The sequence below is a fragment of the Girardinichthys multiradiatus genome, chromosome 19 (genome assembly GCF_021462225.1).
Source record: "Girardinichthys multiradiatus isolate DD_20200921_A chromosome 19, DD_fGirMul_XY1, whole genome shotgun sequence".
In the NCBI taxonomy this organism is placed as follows: domain Eukaryota; kingdom Metazoa; phylum Chordata; class Actinopteri; order Cyprinodontiformes; family Goodeidae; genus Girardinichthys; species Girardinichthys multiradiatus.
In genome coordinates, this window is record NC_061811.1 from 37,764,222 (window position 1) to 37,776,566 (window position 12,345).

Here is a 12,345-nt window from a genome sequence, read left to right on the forward strand (position 1 = left end):
AGAAGAAGCTGTTAAAATGAAGCTGTACCTCTACAGCCCACTGAGGGATATCTGCAACTTATTCAGGCTGCAAGAGGGTGAGAGAGATCAAAACTTTCAGCAGATAACAGAAAGGCTGAATGGATCACAGCTAAGTTGCTCTCTTTTATCCTTTTGAAGCTTTCAGCCCTTTTCATTTAGCAGAAAGGTATAAATTCAAAAACAGTTCTTAAGAATAAATTAGAATCAGCTAATAACGGCAACAAAACATCTAAGCTTTACGAAGGCCGGAGATAAAGAAACATCCACACACTCTGGATTATGTCTAGTAGGAACATGGCACTCAACATGTGAAATTTGTTTTTGAAATATTTGTTGATCTGAAAAAGTGTACAACAGTCAGGTATAAAAAGAAAAGACCAAAAGCTTGCATAATACATGTATATAGCTTTTAGCAGAAAAATGTTTCACATTTTGAATAAAAAAATAATTAGTTGCAATCAAATAGTCATAATAAGATCCCTGAGCATCATGCACCATTTTTGTTTCCTGATATAATTCCACGATAAATAAGTATCTGGTAAAAGATCCTGTTATTCTGGAGCCACCGTTATTACATCTGGTTAAATCATTGACGTTAAAGTACATATTACACTAATGCTTGAATCTCAACACTACTTACAACTTACAGGCTGGTGCCTGCGATCAGGTGATTTTCAGCTGGATCAGCCCTGACGATGACTAGCTGTTTGGAAACTCAAACATACAATCTTTCTGTTCTGAAAACACAACATAAGTGCTAGTGGGTCGCATTAACTAAACTTGCAAGCTGTTACTAAGAGAAGAAGATTTTAATTAAACTATTTTCACAATATGTGAGGTGTTTAAGACGAAGCAGAAGATGTAGACAGGGTATTTAATAAGGGAACTATATTTTCTCCATCGTGACGACATATGACTGCAGTTCATTCATGTGGAACAAAACTTTCCCTTGATAATAAAAAGGCTGAATAGAGTACAGCAAAGTCGCATTTTATTCTTTTTGAGAAGAAGCACAAAGCTGTTAGGAGCTATTTAAAATTAAACTGCATTTTATATGGCTTGCTGACATATTTCTGCTTCTTTCTAAAAAAATGTTGGAAGCCTTTTGGTTTGCTACTATCTTTATGCTAGGCACTACAAACAGACTGATGTTTTAGTAATGCTAATCGCTAGGATATATCCATAATATGGTTTAAAAAGACAGTTCTGTTGCCATTTTTGTCTTTGACATTTGTTCAACCTGTTTTACAGCAATGCTGTCAAATAAACAATGTGACATAGTCGGCCTCATCAGAGGTGAGGACGACTCAGAGTACAGACAGTGGACAGAGGACCTTGTGAATTGGTGCCAGCGGAACCACCTCCTGATCAATGCATGGAAAACCAAGGAGCTGGTGGTGGATTTCCACAGGCCCAAACTTACAACAGTGACAATGGTGAACATACAGGGAACAGACGTTGAGGTAGCGGACTCTAAAAAGTACCCGGGTGTTCACCTGAACAATAAACTGGACTGGAGTCACAACACTGATGCTCTTTACAAGATGTGTCAGAACAGATTCTACATGCTAAGGAGACTGAGATCTTTTTGGAGTGCAGGGGGCGCTCCTGAAGATCTTTTTGACTCTGTGGTGGCGTCAGCCATCTTTTTTTGTGTTATGTGTTGAAGCAGCAGCTTATCTACAGCTCAGAGGAAGCTGTTAGATAAGCTCATCAGGAAGGTCAGCCCTGCCCTATGATGTCTCCTTGATCCAGTGTAGGTGGTGGGAGACAGGACTCTAGCAAAAATGACATCACTGTTGGATAATGTCTCAAATCTCATGCATGAAGCTGCTGCAGAACTGGAGAGCTCCTTCAGTGACAGCCTGTTGCATCCTAGGTGCACAAAAGGAGCGTTATCCAGGATTCTTCCTCCCAGCAGCTGCTAGACTTTATAACCATCACTGCTCCCAATAAACTCAGTAAGTGCTTACCTCCCTGCTGTTATTTGCACAGTTTTTTCACTTCTTGTTAATGGTCTTAATAACTGTACAATATTCTTTCTTAGATTGTAAATTGTTCCCTTACTGTACTGTCTGTTATTCACACGAATCCCCCACTGAGGGACAATAGAGGATATTTCTATTCTATTCTGTTTCTAAATAGGTAATGAATGTTCAAGACAGGAATGCCAGGAAAAGGTCTTTTAATTTTGTTATATCCTCTTAGAATATTTCCCTTAAAGAGAAATCAGAACCACCTAAACTCAGATCAGCAGGCCAAAGCTTTACAACAATCACTATCAAAGATTCCATCTCTCCAAATCACAGTCAACTACAGATGTTTCTTAGAGGACACTGAATGCTCAGTGTTATTTACACTGAGGAAGGCACACGGTAGCAGCAATACGCACCTTTCTGTAAAGGTGTGTTGCTCTCTTGAAGCATCTCTGCAGCTCACTAGTCAAAGCCTTACACGTCTCCAGACTGACCGGTTGATCTGCAAGAAGAGCAACAGCATGTTAGGTCACTTTCACCTTCACTTCATAAACAAATAAGGAGCACAATAAGCACACAATACAGCAACAATTACAGTCAGGTGAAAAAATCTGATACACAGGAGAAGTTATGGTGGATCCTATGATGAAAAGTTGGCCAGGTCCTGCTGCAACAAAGCATCCCCAACCCATGACACTTCCACCTCCATACTTCACAGCTGGTATGAGGTTATTTTCTAGGACTGTATATCTCAAATATGACCTCTGTTCTGGTGTCCAAATAATTCAGACTCATCTGTCCAAAGACCATCAATCAGTCCAAGTCTGCTTGGACAGCCAGACTTACACATGTTACCAGTTGTTTTGAATGTCCTCCACCTATTTTCCATAAAGTGGAACAGCTGGTTTCAGATTTGAGACCAGTTTAAATCCCTTACCAGACTTAGAAGCTGCTACAGTCTTCTCTCTGAAGACCTGAGACAGATCTTTGGATCTCACCATAGAATTCACCCTCACTTTAACAGTCAGGAGCATTAAACTAAATGTCTGAGGTTTAAACAGGACATTGATATGTCCAGATATGTTAGGCTGCCATAGGATGTCTTAATTTCCTCACATGACTGTATGTTGTTTACAGAGATACACTTTCATGATGCTATTGTGATAAAATGGAGGCAGAAGAAAAGAAGATAAAACGGGGATACAGCAAGGAAAACCATAAAAGGTCAACAGGAGACACATCTCACCCGTTGCAGAGGGAGAGGAGGAGGGACGGAGCCATAGACATGACAGGATGAAGTGATGAAGAAAAAGAGGATGAGAAGGAAGGCCAAACCTGGATCATCCATGGTGTCTCCACTGGTACCTGCACGAGATAGAGGCTCCTCCTCTTGTTGGGATGGACTCATAGGAGAGACAGAGATTAGGGAAGACTTCTCTGAATAGGAGCCAGTGGACTTGGAGGAAGGGGAGAAGGAGTCCAGGGAGAGCTTGTCCGGAAGTGGCCGGCTACTGCCCGGGACACGAGCCTGAAGAATGCGAGAAGGAGGGGTTGCCCGGTTACCATAGATACCCACAGACAAAGACAATGAGGGGGAAGAAGAGACAACAACAGGGGGAATGGCCGGATGTTGGAGCGTGGCTAGAGAGGCATTGGAGTGCACCACAGCAACAAGAGGGGGCACAATCTCTTTGTCTTGAGACACTGGTGAGGTGGACGCCATTGCAGGATCCTCAGCAGTTTCAGAGATGTGGAGGTTGTCGCCAATGGAGACTGAGCGGGACATCTTAGCCATGGAGCTGGCAGTGGGACTCATGTAGGAACGTGGTACTGATGTTGTCAAAGAGGTTGAAGATGACTTCCTTGGTGTGGCCGTGGCACTCTCCTGCTGGGGGGACCGTGGGGAAATGGAGCTGGGCCTTGGAGTGCATTGTGCTGTGGAATGGGGCTTTCTAGGGGAAGAAGGAAGAGTGGTGGGACGCTGAGGGGGGACCTCTTTGGATGGACAAGAGTTTAGCTGAGAATCTAAAGAGTCTCCTGATAAGGCAAGAAAACAAAGAAGTGTTAAGCATAGAGTCATAATAGAATCTGAAGGTGGGTTGTTGTTGGTTGGGGCTTTGACCGCTGTGGTCATGAATGTTACCTGTGCTGGCCAGAAGGTTGTGGACTGACTGAGCCCTCTTAAGTTCAGAGGTCAGGTGGAAGGAGGTTGAAGGGACCACCAGGCCTTGGTTTCCTCTGACTTTCTCTTTCTGTGCTGAGTTCTTGGAAGGTTGATTGACTAATTTGGTGGTCTCTGCTCCCTCCCCCTGGAATGAACTCTGATTCTGAGCACGAGGAAGCTGTGATTGATCCTGATGAGTCTTTGAGGTCATGTCCTGGACTAATGACTCCTGTTTTTCCTGTGTCCAGCTCTGATTCCCATCTATCAGGGGCCGGACTTCAGAGACCAGAGGCCTGGCCTTTACCTCTCCCGCACCTCCATGGTTGGTCCACATTGGGGGAGGAAAGTCTGTCCAACTAAGGAGGAAAGACAAGAGGTTTCAACATACAGCGACCCTAATGTGTGTGTGTGTTCCAGCACTTGTTACATTGTAAGGCCTATTTTTAAATCACATACCATGTAGTGAGGACTGCCTGCTCTTTATGGGGACCAAAGCCTGGGCCCCATAAGGAGCAGTGCTGTTTTTGGACTTTAGGACTGTTTAGGACTAAGGTGTGAAATGAATTTAGGTTAGGTTTGGAGTTGGGCCATTGAAATTAATGGAAGTCAATACAAAGTCCTTGTAAAGATAGAAAGAGATAAAATATATGTATATATATATATATATATATATGTGTGTGTGTGTGTGTGTGTGTGTGTGTAAGTATACTGGCAACTTAAAGCATTACTACACTTTCACAAAATTCCAGATTTCAATGAGCCATGCTGATGATATTGTTCGTTGCAGTTACAAACAGATACATTCATACATACAATAAGTAATAAAATAAGCCATCAAAGGTCAAAAATAAAATAAGTATAAAAAATAAATAAGACAGGCTTAAAAGCAAGAACAATGAATAAGTCTCTCTGGGGTGTGGTCTTTTAACAGTGCCTTGAGAGCAAAGTCTATAATGGTTGTGGGAGCAGCCAGTGAGAATGTCTGCTAACAGACAAAGAAGGACGGACTGCAGACATGTAGATATCTACATATTTCTTCAATTCTCCTCCATTAGCCAATTAACGTCTTCCAATTAACTATTCCATTGTATCAATGTAACCATCAATGTAATCCCTATCCAGCCCATGACCGCTCCTAACTTGTCTGCCTACAAACATTATTTCTGACATCCTGCCAGGATTTACCTTTACAAATATTTGAATTATTTCAGTTACTGATTTAACTTCCATTGTAGAGTCACTACTCCTGTTATGAAAGCAACAAGTTTTTCCAAATCAACCACCTTGAGTCTATTATTATGATTTTGAGCTTTATTCATCATCTTATTGACACTCTCCTTAATGTAACTTTTCAACTCACTAGGTTGACTTCCTAGAGATTTCTCTCATTATTTCTTCTACTTGTGATTTGCTTAGTCCATGGCCTTCTCAAACTCACACCACTCCAAACGCTCCGACGTCTCGCCCTCCTCCTGTCGAGCCAGCCTCTGAGGCCTTCACAGAAGAACTGCATTTATACTCAGATTCATTTACACACAGGTGGACTCTGTTTGCTAATTAGGTGACCTCTGAATGGTGTTGGTTGCACTGAATTTTAATTAGAGGAAACCGAATAAAGGGGGGCTGAATACACATGGAAGTTACACTAAAGGAATCTAAAAGCCATGTAACTATGGAGCTAAATTGGGGCCATAAAGTTTGTTCAAACAAAAAAAATTTGAACCTGAAAAATAAAAGTTTGTTCAAACAAAAAAAATTTAAACCTGAAAAATAAAAGTTTGTTCAGAAGAAAAACATTTGAACCTGAAACATTATTTTGAACCTCCCCCAAAAAAATTTGAAAACTAGAAAAAAAAGTTTTGCAACTGAAATAAAAACTGCTGTGAAACTGGAAAAAATAAGTTCAAAACTACTTTTCAGATTCAAGTTTTTTTTTCGAACTTGCAGATTTTTTTTTCCGGCTTCAAACTTTTGGCCCTGTTTTGGCGATGGGGGCGGGGCATCAGATCACGGGGATGAGGAATCATGACTGAGCTCAACACTGCGGCTGAACAACATATTCCCAGCTGTTGCATTCAGGGACCGTGGGAACTGGGATTATCTGTAATACATCATCAATATTCTATATATATGTGATTAGTTTTGAATGATAACATGCTTCACCGATAGAAGCAGCTTACGTGAATATACAACGCGCATCTCAGAGGAGAAAATATGATCTTGACAGATTTGCACAGCATTTTAAGTCCGTGTTGGAGATTTCCCATGCACTCAACATCAAGCAAAAGAACAGCTAGACTAAGCGACAGGAATGAAACCAGACACAAAACGAGCAGGTATTTTCCGAATATCTTTGCATAATTAAGCCTGGACTTGTTTTCACAAGGACTGGACTTGGGTTTCGGTTTCTGGTGCATTTTTGATTAAAACGTGTTTGGTCTCCATTTAGTGAAGTGACTCACAGCCAGGGGCAAACTGGCATACGGGGCAACCGAGGAAATCCCCAGTGGACCGCTGGTTTAGGCATTTCTTATTTTGTGAATGTTTAGTTTTTAATAACTGCCTTTCACAGACGCAGGGCAGTGAGCCAGTGGTTCAGCTCGTGGGTCAGTGGTTCACTTCAGCCCGTGAACCACTGACCCACGAGCTGAACCACTGGCCCATCGCCCTGCACAGACGCAGGGCGAGCGCGACATCAAGTACGCAAGAGGTGACAGTTTGTGGGGCGCTGATATTTTTCTGGACCACTGTGCCCTAAACATTGCCATGTCAACCTGTTAGGGATAACCTTTATTTATATCCCTCATAGCAGTTTTTCCCACTTATACCATAATGATATTAAGCATAAATTATAATGTTCCGTTTTGTTAGAATAGGAAAAGAATGCTCATCGACACACAAGGATAAATGGACCAAGGTTTGTCATGAGCGACCTGTGGCTGGGGCACTGGGTTTAATGGTGGAGCAGGCTGTAACTGGTTTGATTAGAATGCAGCAGCACACTTAGATTAAGGATGGACACCAGCTACTACACAACCTACCAGATAGACACCACAATAGTGACACATGGTCTACTGAAAATCACTGAGGGAGGGAACATCCATTGGATCGGAGTGCCAGATATAAAACTACATGTGACCTTCTTTCGGGGCTCTTCGTCATCCTTTTACAAACTGCCACAGTCCGAGACGGGAGCCTCAGCGCTGATCTCTGTAATCATTCCTCTGCCTAATTTAGATTAAAGGAGCTGAAAGTTAGAAACTGTTTGAGAGTTGTTCATTTAACAGTCAGTGTTAGATAGATTGTGATTGCTTCTGGGGACCAAGGATCGGAGAAACTCCGAGAGGTCTGACCATCAACAGGGTGTGTTAGCTCAGACAAACCTCTCCTCTGCTCCAGTCAGGCAGATCAGCTCTGGCGCACCAAAAACCGAAACCCAAGTCCAGTCCATGTGAAAACAAGTCCAGGCTTAATTATGGAAGGATATTCGGAAAATACCTGCTCGTTTTGCATCTGGTTTCATTCCTGCCGCTTAGGCTGGCGGTTCTTTTGCTTGATGTTGAGAGCATGAGAAATCTCCAACACGAACTTAAAATGCTGTGCAAATCTGTCAAGATCATATTTTCTCCTCTGAGATGCGCGTTGTATATTCACGTAAGCTGCTTCTATCGCTGAAGCATGTTATCATTCAAAACCAATCACATATAACACATTGAACAAACTTTTATTTTTCAGGTTAAAATTTTTTTCGTTTGAACAAACTTTATGGCCCCAATTTATCTCCATATGTATCCTTTTCCTTCCAGTCAACTTCTGCACTACTTCCTGTTAGTCTGTGTGTAAAACACACTGATGTTTGTGGCTGTATTGTTTAGGGGTGTGAAGGGGTGTGTGGTGATGATCAGTGATCAGTTTGATGTTCTACCTTCCAGATGAGTTCTGGGAGAGGAACCTTGAGGAGATGCTGAGACTCTCGCTGGAGCTGTGATACATTCTGTTTGGATCACCTGTCAACACAAACATTTCACATGACTTGTTGTAATCTATCAAGGCATTGTTGGGAAGATATTTGCACAACATTAAATCCAGCACTTGAAACACTATGGAGAACAGCAGTAAGAACTCATTGAAGCAGCTAAAGTCCTCAATGTGTGAAAGGAAACGACTGGAGAACAAGACTTTTCATGTGGATGAGATGGAATGCTGTGTTCAGATCTAAGTTATGTTTCTTGAGTTTGGAAACAGATTCTAACATCATGTTGCATCTGCTTCCCAACAGTAAAACATTCTGGTAACATTTGACTTGATTCAATCAGTACCAAATATGAACCCATTACTGATCACACTCAGTGATCGACCCGGGTTCCATTGTGTCACCAGGAGATGCTGTACCTGATGCAGAAATGTCAGCCAGTGTAACAAAGTGCTCCTTCAGAAATGCCTCCTGGTCTGGAGTCTGAGGGACCACCTGGGGTGTCCTGTCTCCCCTGCATCCTTGTGTTTCCTCATCCTTCTCCTCCATTTCCAGCTCCGAGGAGTTTCCATCCACACTGAGAGGTTCTGTGGGCTCTGTATCTGATGAGATCAAAGAAAGAAGATGAAGAAAAGAATCCCACCACAAATACATCACAAATGATTTCACTAGGTCCTATGATCACTTTTCATACCATCTGCAGCTGGTCTCTCTGGACTGGACAACGTGGAGCTGAATCTGAGAGAGCAGCCACTGTCTGGACTGGGTTTGTCCTGTCGTCCATATGCAGCAGAAGGACATGCATCCTTCACCTGGAAGTCACTGACAGGTTGGGTGGAGGTGTTTACTCAGACGGTAAAAAGTATCTGTGCTTGAGTCTAGGTAGTGCTTTTCCAGAGAGGCACTAAGACACGTGGATCCCCCACCCCCCCCACCCCCCCCAGCCGGACTGGTTGACCTTTGACAACCTCTGGTCATAACAGACAAAAGACAGGTCACTATTAACAGGAACTACAGGTCCTTCTCAAAATATTAGCATATTGTGATAAAGTACATAAAGTTCATTATTTTCCATAATGTCATGATGAAAATTTAACATTCATATATTTTAGATTCATTACAAACTAACTGAAATATTTCAGGTCTTTTATTGTCTTAATACGGATGATTGTGGCATACAGTTCATGAAAACCCAAAATTCCTATCTCACAAAATTAACATATTTCATCCGACCAATAAAAGAAAAGCGTTTTTAAAACAAAAAACATCAACCTTCAAATAATCATGTACAGTTATGCACTCAATACTTGGTCGGGAATCCTTTTGCAGAAATGACTGCTTCAATGCTGCGTGGCATGGAGGCAACCAGCCTGTGGCACTGCTGAGGTCTTATGGAGGCCCAGGATGCTTCGATAGCGGCCTTTAGCTCATCCAGAGTGTTGGGTCTTGAGTCTCTCAACGTTCTCTTCACAATATCCCACAGATTCTCTATGGGGTTCAGGTCAGGAGAGTTGGCAGGCCAATTGAGCACAGAGATACCATGGTCAGTAAACCATTTACCAGTGCTTTTGGCACTGTGAGCAGGTGCCAGGTTGTGCTGAAAAATGAAATCTTCATCTCCATAAAGCTTTTCAGCAGATGGAAGCATGAAGTGCTCCAAAATCTCCTGATAGCTAGCTGCATTGACCCTGCCCTTGATAAAACACAGTGGACCAACACCAGCAGCTGACACGGCACCCCAGACCATCACTGACTGTGGGTACTTGACACTGGACGTCTGGCATTTTGGCATTTCCTTCTCCTCAGTCTTCCTCCAGACTCTGGCACCTTGATTTCCGAATGACATGCAGAATTTGCTTTAATCCGAAAAAAGTACTTTGGACCACTGAGCAACAGTCCAGTGCTGCTTCTCTGTAGCCCTGGTCAGGCGCTTCTGCCGCTGTTTCTGGTTCAAAAGTGGCTTGACCTGGGGAATGCAGCACCTGTAGCCCATTTCCTGCACACGCCTGTGCACGGTGGCTCTGGATGTTTCTACTCCAGACTCAGTCCACTGCTTCCGCAGGTCCCCCAAGGTCTGGAATCGGCCCTTCTCCACAATCTTCCTCAGGGTCCGGTCACCTCTTCTCGTTGTGCAGCGTTTTCTGCCACACTTTTTCCTTCCCACAGACTTCCCACTGAGGTGCCTTGATACAGCACTCTGGGAACAGCCTATTCGTTCAGAAATTTCTTTCTGTGTCTTACCCTCTTGCTTGAGGGTGTCAATAGTGGCCTTCTGGACAGCAGTCAGGTCGGCAGTCTTACCCATGATTGGGGTTTTGAGTGATGAACCAGGCTGGGAGTTTTAAAGGCCTCAGGAATCTTTTGCAGGTGTTTAGAGTTAACTCGTTGATTCAGATGATTAGGTTCATAGCTCGTTTAGAGACCCTTTTAATGATATGCTAATTTTGACAATTTAAGACAATAAAAGACCTGAAATATTTTAGTTAGTTTGCAATGAATCTAAAATATACGAATGTTAAATTTTCATCATGACATTATGTAAAATAATGAACTTTATCACAATATGCTAATATTTTGAGAAGGACCTGTAGTTGTAAATGTAGGTCAGCCAGGTTAAAATGAACTGATTCATGTTCATAGTTCAGCACATAGGTCCACAGCTCCACCTTGAACTGGTTCTTGTTCATTTATCATATTTTGTTCCTGAAATAAAAGTAAGACATGTACAAGACTTCATTCACAAATGAACAGATGGATTATCCCATTGCCTTTAAAGTCAGTTTCAGACAGTTTTTCAGAACAGAGAACTAGAAGCTCTTTTATGGGAAAAAACTTGTGTCATCAGAAACTGAATTTAAATTGCTCTGACTGAATCTGTATTTGTGTAATTTGAAATTAAATACACTGGTTTGAAAATGAATTTCACTATACTGAAAATGAATATAATGGTTTAAAACTTGAATTTGCTTTGAAAATTGCTTTGTAGTGCGGCGCTGATGGTCTAGGGGTTAAACGCGCAACCATATATGGTGGCTACAGTCCTCGAAGCGGCCGTCTCGGGTTCGAGTCTCGGACCCGCCGACATTTCCCGAATGTCTCCCCCTCTTTCCTGTCTGCCTACTACAAAAAAATTAATTAAAGGCCACTAGTGCCGAAAAAATATCTTTAAAAAACAGAAAATTTGCTTTTCTTTGTATTGAAAATTCAGTTTGATTACTTTCCCTTTCAGGTCTGAAATTCAATTTCAGTTCCAAAATTCTGTTTTTTATGTCACACATCCGGGTCCTTGAAGCCACAGATTAATCAAACACAGATTTACTGATTCACGGATGTCATTCACTATTGCTGTGTCCAAATTCAGGACTGCATCCTTTGAAGGACGCATTTGTAGGCCGATAACGTCCTGGATGAGGCGACGAATGCTGTCCAATCTCCAAGGTCCCAACAAATGCGTCCTTCCCCAGATTTGAAGGATGGGTCCGGTGTATCCTGCGTGGCCCACCCTATCCCATGATTCATTGCGGGTCAAAGTAGATTGTTCAAACGGAAGAAGCAAAAGCCGGAGGAGAGAGAAAAGTTGTGAATAAAAATGGATATATTGCGCATTCTGTGAAACAACTGAACTTTTACAATATTTGTAGAATGTAGTTGTGTAAACCTGAAATAACTTATCAGTATTTTAAGATATCGCCAAATGCGCCGATGTGTTCGTCCGATGCCCCAGCAGCCGGCCCGCCTCGCCAGCTGTCAGCTGACCGGGTGGTTGAGGTGCGCTAAACCCCGAGAGAACAGCTGACTCCCTGCACGTTGTTTTCAAAATCCCGCTGGGTTTCCCCAATGGGTGGAAGTTAAACAGATATAATTCAGTCAGATGATATCTAATATTAATGTTTGGTTAATTTATTATAATAATGATAATAATTATTATTATTATGCTCTGCAAATAAACTGATTTAAACGTTGTTCCTAAAGTTAATGTTAGTGTTTAAGTTGTTGAAAGCTTTACAAATAAATTAAACAAATGGTATTTGTCATCAATGTATTTTATCTAGTGTTAGATTTTTATATCTATGAACACAAGCAATATTTTAAACATTTTAAATTGCTGAATAATGAACAAGATCATAAAATAACATTTTAAAAGAAAACAGTATTATAAGCCATCAACAATATGTAAAAGGGTAAATAAAAACCGTGTAGTTATTTACAGT

The 12,345-nt window shown here is 41.9% G+C and overlaps 1 protein-coding gene across 4 annotated transcripts in view; it reads right to left on the reverse strand.

Moving 5' to 3' along the window:
- Positions 1-12,345, reverse strand: part of mapkbp1 (mitogen-activated protein kinase binding protein 1) — a 79,545-nt gene that overhangs the window by 1,317 nt on the left and 65,883 nt on the right. For 3 of the 4 annotated variants that reach the window (XM_047345062.1, XM_047345061.1, XM_047345064.1), the window contains 6 exons: positions 8,829-8,956; positions 8,554-8,736; positions 8,087-8,168; positions 4,141-4,517; positions 3,333-4,034; positions 2,414-2,499 (listed from right to left, as the gene is read on the reverse strand). In XM_047345062.1, coding sequence (XP_047201018.1) covers positions 2,414-2,499; positions 3,333-4,034; positions 4,141-4,517; positions 8,087-8,168; positions 8,554-8,736; positions 8,829-8,956 — 1,558 coding nt within the window. Of the gene's footprint in view, positions 1-2,413; positions 2,500-3,243; positions 4,035-4,140; positions 4,518-8,086; positions 8,169-8,553; positions 8,737-8,828; positions 8,957-12,345 lie in introns of all 4 variants that reach the window. The other variant, XR_007035059.1, reaches the window with a different exon arrangement.